At 41.6% G+C, this 12,576-nt stretch overlaps 1 protein-coding gene across 2 annotated transcripts; it reads right to left on the reverse strand.

Annotated features, from left to right (window-relative positions):
* Positions 1 to 4,996: 4,996 nt before the first annotated feature.
* Positions 4,997 to 9,993, reverse strand: EIF5A2 (eukaryotic translation initiation factor 5A2). Of its 2 annotated transcripts, none has more exons than XM_088452391.1 (5): positions 9,889 to 9,993; positions 8,932 to 9,117; positions 8,739 to 8,843; positions 6,239 to 6,370; positions 4,997 to 5,944 (listed from the first exon to the last, which is right to left on the reverse strand). In XM_088452391.1, exons 2-5 carry the CDS (start codon positions 9,094 to 9,096, stop codon positions 5,882 to 5,884), a joined length of 465 nt encoding a protein of 154 aa, XP_088308517.1. In that variant the 5' UTR covers positions 9,097 to 9,117; positions 9,889 to 9,993; the 3' UTR covers positions 4,997 to 5,881. The 2 variants fall into 2 exon arrangements, with proteins under 2 accessions (XP_088308517.1, XP_088308518.1); XM_088452392.1 differs by lacking the exon at positions 9,889 to 9,993 and adding an exon at positions 9,745 to 9,861.
* Positions 9,994 to 12,576: the final 2,583 nt, after the last annotated feature.

Below are 12,576 nucleotides of genomic sequence, written 5' to 3' on the forward strand. Positions count from 1 at the left end.
GGCTGAAAGCTTAACTCTTTGGTGCCCTGCGACTGACGTCACACCTATACCCCCAAGGTATCCTGTGGATACCCTATGGACCCTGAAGTAGAAAGTTTAATGTACACAAACTTTGCTTAAAGCACAAAATTATTAAAATACAGTATAAAATGACATGCAGGCTGGGTGTATATTAAACAAATTAATTTCATATCTGTACAAACTTTTTTTGATGCACAAAATTATAAAAGATATTGTATAAAATGACATGCAGGCTGTGTATATAACATGCATTCTATGATTAGATTTGGGGCCCATTCCCAAGATATTTCATAATGGTATGCAAATATTCCAAAATACAGAATATTCCAATATCTAAAATACCCCTGGTCCCAAGTATTTTTCATATGGCCGACAACCAGTACTGTGTAAGGCGCTGCAGGACCTTTGGGACTATATAAAAGGATAACAACAAAGCAATTGAATAAAGCTCTGAGGTCTCGCCTGCAATGGTGAATTGTGTGGTGCTTATTCAGAAAGGATCACATACAGTGCTAGTGGTCTTTAAAACAGCCCTTAGAACTAAAAACATGTGTCAGACCAGACAACTTCTCTATTTTCACCTTTTGTTTATGTAGGTTAGCCTTCTTCTGGACCACTAGGCATATCCCTAGTATAAATATGGTAAAGAGCAGCCCTCATGATAGTAGAATCATGCTCATTGTGCACTTACAGAACATTTTCTCAAAACACATGGCTCCAACCCACACAGGGTAACATCCTTCACAATACTCTAACCTTAGAAATTCTCCATGCTAGTGTGTATAATATGTATAAATAGAACAGAAGCATGAGTGTTTATTTAACCCTTATATTTACAGGTGCCAATGTTTATACTCTGAGTTATATTTTGTGGAGGCAGGCATTAATGTGGGTTATTGCAGATGTTCATATAATCTCAATTCTCTTGTGTACCTCACACCGACTTTCCCTACCTTATACCGCCAGACAATTATACTTTCTCCAGGCGGGTGAGTTCCACTGCTGGCACACTAGCACAGTTTGTATGCAGTGTAAGGTCCAGGTGACTGACAAGAGGTCTTCCAAAAGAGACAAAAAAAAGTGTGGTGACAGGGAACATCTGGCCACAGTGGCACAAGGTTGATGACATTGGGAACACTAGCTTCTTCGTTTGCTGGAGTGATTTCAACATTGGCCTGCCAATCCCAGTCACCACGCTGAAATCTTTCGTGGAAGACATCTCAGCAGTCTAGCCCTTACGCATTCCAAACTAGTGTGGAACGCACCTGCCTGGCGAAGAGAGACCAACTGTCCAGAGGTATAAGGTAGGAAGAGAATGGAGATTCTGAACATTGGAGATAACCCACTTTAATTCCCACATCTACAAAATATATCTAAAAGAATATAAACATTGTTTTATTTAACCAGATATTTTAAAAAAAATGTAACAGGTGACACTTAATTTTTGGCAGTCATACTTCTGTTCTATTCTTGGCAACAATGCTAGCTCAAAAACGCTCCAGTTTCTCTCAAGATTACCCATACTGCAGTCCTTTAAGAACTATGAGCACTACAGGGAGCCTTCCAGTGTCATCACAACATAGCAGCTTCTGATCAAGACACTTTCAGATTGACGCCCCAGAATGCTGTGGACAGAAGATCCAACTAAATCTACTCAATAAGGAATAATGTACTTCCCCTCTGAGCAGCATAGAATATGCAAAGCATTCCGCGAGATGGGAGCCAGAGGGTCTCCAATTGCAGCTCATCACACTGCACAGTTGATGTGTGACCAGGACACAAACCATAGGAGACAGCACATGATTAGTGATTTTTCCTAAGGAACATGTCAAAATTAAATATTGTAAACATTACAAATTGCCATTTTATTTTTTATACTTTATTGCTTCTCATTTAGTATGCAGCCATCCAAGAGCTTTTAGTCAAGCTAGATCTTTATGCACACCAGGTACAATAATAACTCCAGTCTACTAGTCAGACTAATCAAATAGGACTAAAAGTGAAATTGATTTTAGTAACTGCCAAGTTAAATCTACCATTACACATGTAATAGACAATTCACAATATGCTAGATTTCAGACCCAACAATCAGATTGTAACGCTAAAACGGCGTAAGACAGGTTGGGTACGGGAAGCCGGCGCTTGGCAGTCAGAATCCCGACGACTGCGTCCCAACAGGGTTAGGATACAGCCACTTGTCGATAAGTATCCTAACCCTACCCTAAACCTAACCTCCCCTAGTACCTAAATCTAACCCTCTCCTCCTGGTGCCTAACCCCACTACTTACCGCCAGGGTGCCCATGCCAGCATTGAGCAACGGCACTCCCAACAGCCAGGATTTCAACTACATCCCCTTAAGACTTATCACCCATGTTTTAGAAAAAGCATTGTGGAGTTCGGGTAGTTATTAAAAGCAGACCTGTCAAGTTGATGGGATCTGTTTAATGTCTCCCTAAGTTTCCAAAGCAATCATGAATACTGCATGTAGCATTATCACCAGACAGTTTAAATAAAAGTATTAAAATTAATGTAGAATGCTGTAAAGGCCATTTCAAAAATCTGCAAAGTGCTTGAAAATTTGTAAGCAGTACAAATATGTTTCAGCGACACAAGCCAAATAATTAACAGCAATTATGCCCCATGTAATAGTGTCCAATCAGCTTTGTGCTGTAGAAAGTATGCAGTTATAGACTCTCGCCTCCATCTCCCTCATGTAAAGCACTGCTTCGTGGCCCATCGTGATTTGTCAGTTAAAAACCAGTCCAAAATAAAATTGTGGGAAAATTAACATCTCCATCTAGCATACAGGTAGAATAAAGGACTAAATATAGACATCAGAAATCACCTATGTTTTATTGATCTTATTAACTTTGTTCAATCCACAATTGTATAACCTAGTAACACAATCTTGAAACTTTACATGTTTTCATTAACCAATTAAGTTTAACTTTACAGTGAATTGCAAAATATACAAGGCTGCTAGACTTTTGTACAGAAATGGCAAAACTAATACAATACATAAACCTACAAAGGTTTAGAGAGCACACATTTGTAATTCCCTTGTAGTGTTTTTTTTTATCTTAAATTAGGATGTATTGTTCATTGTACAAATATAGTAAAATTTAAAGTTCTTCCAAAACAGCTGGAGAAAAAGTTTGTAACAGGTTTACAGGAGTTTTGCTCTTGTGAAATGCAAATGTCAGTGTGCATGCCTATGGAAACACCTAACACTAAAGACACATAACCACTTTGCAAACTTCTTGTAGTCTCCACCCTCCCTATTGCCTGCCAGGCTATTCTCTATTTACCGCACACCAAGTAAAAAATAAAGTTCTAGTATACACAATGCAGCCATCTATATCTTTAGTGAAGTGGGAAAGCCAATACAATAGACCTTAAACAAACTGAACTCAATTCAGGAGTAATAAGCATTTTCCAATATTTAGCACCAATTGCATAATTAAAATGTATGCTGCAGGCATGGCAGTACTACACACTAAACACAAAGGCTGCTAGAATCTGTTTTATTAAATAATTTGCATTTATTGCTTGAAGTCTAGTGATGACACTTAGATTACAACAGTGGTGAAGTGGGGAGGTGCATTTTAGGCACCAATGTACTATTAATATAGTACACTGCATTACAGAAGATGCTCAGGTTTATACTATATGATCTACTTGTACAAGCATTAACACTGCTGTAAAAGGTATGCAACATTGTAGAACGTATCATGGCAATCACATCATCCAGATATAAAGAGCCAGTTAAATCACAATTCCCCTTTGTTATGCACACCTAGATTTTCATAAAGTTAGAGAACTGCAAGACAACTTTGCCAAAGACCAAGAAAATTGGCATGTGACACGAACTCCTGGGGTCCACATTAGAACGAATATCATCTAAAAGCAGCACATGTTTAAGCAAAGCAAAATATTGCTTGCAGACTGAAAATGATCAATGTTTGATTATATGAAGCTCCAGTATTCCAAAGACCATCTTATGGCAGTGTGATGTAGCTAAGGGCAATTAGCTTTCAATTAAGAGCAGGATGCTAACAGGATTTCATGCAAATATGAAATGTTCTGTGTCAAGGCTCCAAACCGTACATAGACATCTGAATGGCATCTGCAACAAAGGCATTTACACTCTGCCAAGTAGTTTTGTAAAGTGAAACATGACGTGCAATATAACCAGCACCAAAGTAGTGCTTTTGTATCCTATTCTAAACTGTAAGTTACTCTTATCAAACTTTTTGGTGGAGTTCAATAAAACATTGTTTTTTGCTGCAAACCTTACTGGATCTGCCAGTATCCACATTACATTTACTGGTCCCCATTCCACACCTCACCATTCAGTCCCTCTCAAACAGGCCAGTTGTTAAGTATTATGGGCTCCTGTGTGTCCAGCACATGGCACATGCAAGGCAAGTAAAAGTTTCAATCCATTGCAGAAAACCTCCATTTAAGTTAAGTCACTTCTCCAGAAGCCAATCAGTGAAGAAAGTTGAAAAACTTTTGTATATGTTCAAATCTCAAAGCTTTAGCTGTGCACACCAAAGACTTCATAACGAAGTTACATTTAACCACATTGTAAGCTTGTACACATAGCTGTAGGTCAAGGAAGCATGGGACATTCTTGGATATTCAAGTCAAATGTAGACATCTTAGGTTTGTATAAGGAATTCTGAAAATGCCATTTGCCACAATGTGTAACTCAAATTCTACCAGTTTAGATTGATATCTGTTTAGATGGGTAGAAAAAAAAACAAACTCTGAAATGCCTACATAGAAAGGCATGGGCATTCTGAAAATGGTGTATTGAAATAACATAAGGGAAGATCACAGTCCCTGGCAAAAATTCAGAGGACAGACTAAGTCAGCATTCATTCAAATCCAGTTTCCAGTATCCACATTTGTACTGAAAAAAATTAGAATTCAAATATTTAAAAGAAATCACACTGGAAGCACCGCAAACCAATTCCTGGGAAGGTCTTTACTCTGTTTAATATTTCAAGATAAATACAATAAAAGAAAAAAAGCAACTGAACTGCATTTTTCTATTTTTATTTTTTCAGTCTGATGACAAAGGCCTCGAGTGAAAATCTGTAGCATTAACAACTCTAACCCTCATTTTGTGCCTTAAGTGCCTGCTATGTAGAATCACCCAACATACCAAGTGCCTGACTATACCATAGGCAGGCTTTGACACCATTTTAATAAGGTTACAATATGCAAGCCAACATGTTGGCAGGAGAGGACAGAGGTAATACATTTTACTTGCACATGGCCACCAGGACTTTATTTTTTAATAAGGAAGGGGCAGGAAAAGTGGCGCATCAACTGGCATTTCTAAATCACTTACATTTATTAAGTGGCCAAGTGATTGACTTGGCACTTGGGGTTCCAAACAATCTAACATGCAAGAGATTTAAATTTTATACTAAGTCTTGCCATTTTGTCCTACATATTACTAAGGAATACAAGGTCTGTTTTATAGTTACCTAGCTTTGTTAAATTACCTTTTTGACTCCAGGTGTTTTCAAACCAAGCCAGATTTAAACTATGCCTCATTGGCAAACAGATGCACATCAACTAAAGATGATTCAGTTTAGCTGGACCCTCAATGAACACCTTTAGGAATGTGAAAGGTAACAAATTTAACAATTTAAAAAACTGCAGTGATTTTGGAAAGTGCCAGTTAACCTGCATAACCAAATTTAGAATCCAGCAGTATTTGCAAACAAGTCAAAAAGAAATGAGGTTTTTGTGAAGGCCATAGCTTTGGTGACAATCAAAACCAAATTTAAGATCTGTGGTTTATCTTGACCTGAGCAGATAGCTCGAGCCGGGGATCCCTGTTTATTTGGTCATGGCCTTGATGGCTACCGCACATTCTTCATCCATTGCTTGCAAGACTGAGATCTGGAATAGAAAAATAGTTTAGAGCTCATGCCATATACAATATTAGCACTATACATTATGGACAATTGTACACAAAGCAACACTACTGGTAGAGCAATTCCATAAGTGATAGTGAAAGGAGTGGCATGCAAGGTGTGCAATTGGACCCAACTCCACTGCCTAGTTTTTGATGAGGGATCTGGCTAAGCAGGAGCATAGCAATATTTTAACACTATGAAATTAAATTCTGTGCAATTTGTGAGCGTATGCAGGAACTAACATTAAACAAAATGGTCTTTTATTTAATTCTGTTACCATTATCTCATCTCCACCTTCATATTTAGCTTCTATTTCCTTTCCCAAGTCTCCTTCTGGCACCTTCAGGTCATCACGAACTTCACCACTGTCAGTCAGCAGGGACAGGTATCTATCATTAATACCGATCAGCTAAAAAAAAAAAAGAAAAAAAAAAGGGAACATTTTTAATAGGTCATCCCTTAATATATAGCATCCTTTAGCAAACAAAACAAACATTTAATTTAAAACACAAGCCAACTATTTAAATGCTGCCGAGGCTCTTTAGGAGTATGCTTTGAAACCAGTGGTCAGGTAACAGGGGTAAATTACCCCACATGGGGTAAAAATCAAGTTCCTGGGGGTAATGGACAGACAGCCAGGCATGCATATGAATCATTCTATAATACAGAATGATTCATATGCATGCACGGCTGTGCCACAGGGAGGCTCTAAGCCAGACGCCCGCTGAGATATTACCAGCGGGCGCCCAGCTCCTTCCCTGCAGCGCCGCGTTAGCCGTTCTCTTCTGAACTCCAACTTCCGCATCTCTCCATGCGCACTATTGGAGACGTCATGAAGTCTCTCCCAAAGTTCCAAGGAGCAGCCGGGTGGACAGGACAGCGGTAGATGCAGGAGCGGGGACTAAGGAGTTTTTTGTACAAGCGGCACTACTATATATTTCCTTCCTTTCAAATCAAGGGGGTAACATTGGCGTAGCTACATATATTTTGGGGTAAAAGGTAAGAAAAGTTCCCTGACCCCTGCTTTAAACCAATACACACAAGTGTCTGTATGATTAGTCACAGGAATAGATGCAATCTACTATCTACACATTCAAAAGGAATCCTTAGAAGAAATGCTGATGGACAGGCCCCAGTGAAAGGTTACAAGCAACATAAATACTGTAGAGGTGTTTTTCTCTCAACTCTAGGCATCAAGCACACTGAGGATACTGGTAATCATACATTAAACTAAATTGACAAGCATCAATATTCCATCTCTTTTTGGGACTACAAATGTGTCCTCATACATCTAGCCTCCTTGCACGTTAAACAGTCCTAATTGCACCACTAGCGCCGAGCACAGTGATGTGAATAGCTAGCACAAGCAGCTTCTGCTGATTAAAATATGCAGCATGCCTATGTTCTCTGTGCATCTGCATGCGGAACACTACGTTACAGTCACTGACACTAATATAGCATTACATATGCAGATAAACCCATGGAGACAGAACATAGGCATGCTGCATATCATTTTAATCAGCAGAAGCTGCTTGTGCTAGCTATTCGCATCACTGTGAATGACACATTTGAAGGTAAAAAGTGGCATGAAAGAAGCTCAGCGCTACCAAAGCACACGGAGCTCCTGCATTGTGTGGCATGACTTGTAGCGCATGGAGGATAGATTATGTGGACACACATGTATTGCACAAATAGATTAAAGCCTGCTGTAGGACCACAGGAAATGCAAATACATTGACGAACTGTGCTGTTCCACAATTGCACACTGCATCTGCTGACATTGCAAGTTTTCCACACCCCATGAATGTGCAAGGGAAAACCTGCGATACACAGGCCATCATAACTGGCTGATGTGCCCAGCTGCGCACATCACAATGAACTGAATTCCCCTAAAGGTTGTTTCAATGGTACTCTGTAGGTAACAAATTGACTTGGGTACTAATTAACCTGACGTCACCTATGTACTTGTACAGCCAAGTCTCAGATCTTAAAGGTGGAAAGTCTTCCAATATGGTTCATATTAGGTGGTTATTTGTAAGAACATGAAGACATCACTTGTGAGCAAATCTTCATCCATGTTTTGGTATCTACATGTATACCAAGAATAGCCTGTTTTGTCTCGCCACCCCCACATTACCACAGAGAATATTGGTAGAGTTTGCTTAACTAAACAGGCATGAGAAACAACTGTCCAGCTACTTGCAGCAGAAACATACCACCACACAAAAAACAAAAACTAGACAGACACAAAATGAGCTTTATACGCATGTTCCCATCACTTTAGTGTAATGTTGTACTCTGTTTCTATTTATCAGGCACTAGGGATCCATATTTTAGAAGCAATGAAAGTAATCTAAGCAGCCTTTATGACATTTCAATGTATGCATTAGTAAAACAGGAGCAAGTTCTTGCCATTAATATACTGGCAGGAAGAGAAAAGGGTAAATCTCATTGGATCACCACCTACTATTAAGGCATTCAGAGTTCACATCTTTATAGGCTTGGGGATATGTGATGCTTTATACTTCAAAATGCATACACTTATCACTTTCTACCAGTTTATGGACAATTGGGACTGCTTGTTACTGCTCATAAAAGCAAATGGCACTACACTTTTAATGCCAAGCTTACGTGTAACCTATAGCATGCACCTCTTCAGCCATTGAACAATTAACCTCCAATGGTTAGCCATACAAAGCTTTAACTGCAATTTAATTTAGCAAATGTCTAGTGCTCTGGAGTGACCAGAACCTAGGCTTCATCAACCTCAAGTTTACCTGGTAATCATTTCTTTTAATATTAGGAACATCCATGTTGTGGGTGGAGGGACAGATATCTTCATACTTCTTACCAGTGAAGATATCAATACCAACCAGGTGAACCTAAAGAGAAAAAAAAAAAAAAAAGTTAAATGTTACAAGCAAATACAAGGAATAAAAGTGCATTAACCTGCCAAACACAACGCAGTACCTTGGCATGACCATGCTTGCCAGTCTTGGAAGTTGACATTTCAACAATCTTACAGGGACGTGATTTCAGGACCACAAAGCCGTTCTTGCGCAGGGCAGAGCACTGCATGGGGAAAGTAGTGGAAGCCCCGGCATCTCCAGTGGTGAAATCTACCTCATCTGCCATATTGGTGGGTGACTGCGAGTACTGGACAATTCAGAAGAGATAGTCAGCAGCGGTGCACACACACATTATAGGACATACATGTAACATCTATAGTGACGTGCCAGGGTCTGAGTCAGCTTAAATATCGTGGAAGCAGTCTACTATCAGCCAGGCTTCTTCTAGGGGGTGGAAGAATCAGCAGCATCAGGGTGCGGGAAGCTGGCATAGGACAGGACTGGCCGTGAGCAGGAGGCGCCGGGCACAACGGGGCGGCTGCACATGGAGGAGAGACGGGAGCGGCCCTGACACTGCACACGTGTGAGGAAACGGAAGCCGCGCTGCCGGTGTTACAGCAAGGCCCGCAAGGCAGCAGCCGGCATCGCCCAGTGGTGGGATCGCCCCCCTCCCCCGGCTGGATGACTCTGCGATCACCACAGGCCCGGCCTGACATGGCGGACACCCGCCGCGTACACATCCCCGGGAAGACGCGGGCAGAGGCCCAGTAGCCACCGTGCGGGAGTACCGGAGACACGCCACGACCCTGCGCTCTCCCCCCCCCGCAGGCCACATGGCCGCCCCCGCCTCTCTCCGCGCAGCCCGGGAGTCGGCATGGCGCGCTGCAGCCAGATGGAGGCGCAGAGTCCCCGCCCGTGCCGGCCTCACGCTCACCCGCTGTCGCGGACTCCGCTCGCATCTCCCTCCGGCGCTTCCACCAGGCCGGGCGTAACTGGGTGACGGGTCGCTGCACACTCAGCCGGCCACACTGGGAACCCTCCGCCGGGCACGCCAGGCGCCATGCTAACCCGTCCTTACCTTCCAACAAAAAAAGGAACGTCACTGCGCAAACGCGCCCAATTTCACTGCGGCAGCCCGGGAGAGGAGGGGCCAACGTAGGCTCCACCCACACCAACCCCTCTGCTTCCGCTTCTGCTGAGGGCGGAGCCAAGCCTTCCCATGGACATGCTTCGATAGGGGGCGGTAACTCATCATGAAGATCCGGCGCGGAGTGACACGTGTGAGGCAAGAAGGTGCTGCCTAGTTCAAGTCCTTCCAGGTGATGCGTCAGCGCTGTGTACTGTACAGTGTGTTGACTCGGGCTCAGCCTCCGGCCAGCGGCCAGCCGTCCATGTGTCCGTGTGTCCGTGCGCGTCTAGCAGCCTGTGTCAGTCGCTCAGGTTGCGTTCTTGCTGCTGGAGCTGTGGACGGAGAAGTGTCGCTGTAACAGGCAGCTCTGTGTGTGTGAGATGCAGCACTCGGACGCTCTGACCCTCTAAGCCCGGGAGTAACAGTAGTACACTGTATTGTATAGGGACCAACATGTTTTCTTTACCTCCGGCACGATTGGCTGCTGAGCTGACGCTCTAAGCACTTCATTTCTTTCAATGCCCTTTAAACAATTTTCTACAATACTATTTGATTTTGAGACTTAGGTAAAAGGCATAGATGATAAGAATTACACCTAATATACAGAACAAGAGAATTAGGGGCATATTCAATTAGCCATGAAAAGTCGCCAGCTTTTCGAATGCCGTACTTTTCGCCGTCATCACTGGTTTTACCTGCGGAAAAGTTTTGCGCGCGTCACTGCTTAACCCTATATTCAATTCCAAGGGACGCAAAAACGGGACCCGGCGAAACTCAAACAGGCGAAAAGTGCTGTCAGTTTTGGGAAAATCAGCCTGACACCCCCCAAAAGATGCACTGACATTGGGGATCACTATAGATACCCCCAAATAGTCTTACTGAAGATCTTTGAGGTACTTAAATGCTCTCAATAGCTGCTAATTAGCGTCTTTGCACAAGTGGTGAAGAATAGCAGTTTTTTTGGGAGAAAATAAGTAGTCCCAGCAAATTTGGGGTAAATGAAAATGGGGGCAAGCATATTTTAAAGTTGCTAATGTGAAGTTTAAAAAAAAAAAAAAACACCTTCCGCAAGCACCTGCAATTGTAAAAACACCTGGGGCATACATGGGGACCCCCCTGGAGTCTTATTTCGCTAGCTTTTAAGTTTGTCCCCCAACTTTGTACTTTGCTGCACCCTTTTTCAAAGTCATTTTTTGGGGTGTACTTAAGATATTTTTAAACTTTTTTTTTTGACAGTTTACCTTTGAGGTGCTGTCCCAAGGGTGCAGGGTGGTTCCCGCATGTTTGCACCCCAAAACCCCAGTTCTGCACTATTTTTCGCCTTCTTTCATAGCCAAATCTTTTTTGCCTATTCCAATGCATTGACTTTCCGCAGCTGCGAAAAGTCTTTGGAATTGAATACGGGAATAAGTTTTTGCCGGGCGAAATGATGTCACCAGCGAAACGTTTTTGCCGAAAATGACTTATCGCGGCTAATTGAATATGCCCCTTAGTGTGCAAATGATCAATTGATGTGGAAATAAGGGACCATTAGTAACTTACATTTGTAATACATGTGGAAATATTTGAATACAGTAGACATACCATTTATATAAAGTACAAAACCAGGCCTTGGACATGTAACCAAAAGAGAGAAGGTGTCTGCGCTGGTGTTATTACACAAACCACAAATCTAAATTATTTATTAAACATGTAATATGAACTGCAGTTCAAAAAACAATAATTTAAAATTGACACACATGCATGGCAATATGATAAATAAGCAATTGGCAGGCTTGTAACCAATAAAACAGATAAAATAAACCAATTTGCATTGGTAACTGTGAATAATGTAACCAAATGATCTCAATGTCCAACTTATGCCATTGAGGCAAATCGATATAATAAAAGTTGCTTTACTGACTGAATTGGAATATGTATCCAAAAAGGTCCCTAGTACATGTTTATATTACATGTTTAATAAATAATTTTTTGTATTCACATATATTAGATTTTTGGTTTGTGTAATAACACCAGCGCAGACACCTTCTCTCTTTTGTCTATTTTGTGTGAGGGATGATTGCAGGAATCCCTCTGGTGTCAGCTGCAGGTGTTTACAATAGACATTAGTTAGCGCACCATATTTTTTCTTGGACATGTAATCGCTGAATAACATAAGCAATGCTGGTGACTTTGCATGGCACTGTATCTGGAGTAGAGCCCACAAAGCATGGTACGGTGGTCAGGAAATTAATCGTAAATAGAGGTCTAATATTATGTCCATTTGTAAATGTATTTCGTTTACCCACATGAGGCCAAGATCAGTACCAAAGACCGTAGCTCACAAAATTAAGGATGACAACCACCAGCCTAAATGGAATAGTTGCACAAAGAGGACCTATCATAATATGTTTTCAGCCACTGCCTGCAATAGGCACATTTTCAAACTTTTACTATTTTCTGACAAAAAAAAGTTTTTATAAACATTTCAAGATGTTGCTTTGCTTGGTATATCATCCTGGCTGTTATTATAGACATAGGGGGCGATGTATCAAGATGTCACTTATCACACTGCAACGAGACATCCTGCATCAGGGCCGTATCTAGGGTAGTGCGACCTGTGCCAGGGCAGGGGACGCAGTTTGGGCCTGTCAATTT

This window comes from Taudactylus pleione, unplaced genomic scaffold (assembly GCF_031769625.1).
Source record: "Taudactylus pleione unplaced genomic scaffold, aTauple2 ptg000037l, whole genome shotgun sequence".
In the NCBI taxonomy this organism is placed as follows: domain Eukaryota; kingdom Metazoa; phylum Chordata; class Amphibia; order Anura; family Myobatrachidae; genus Taudactylus; species Taudactylus pleione.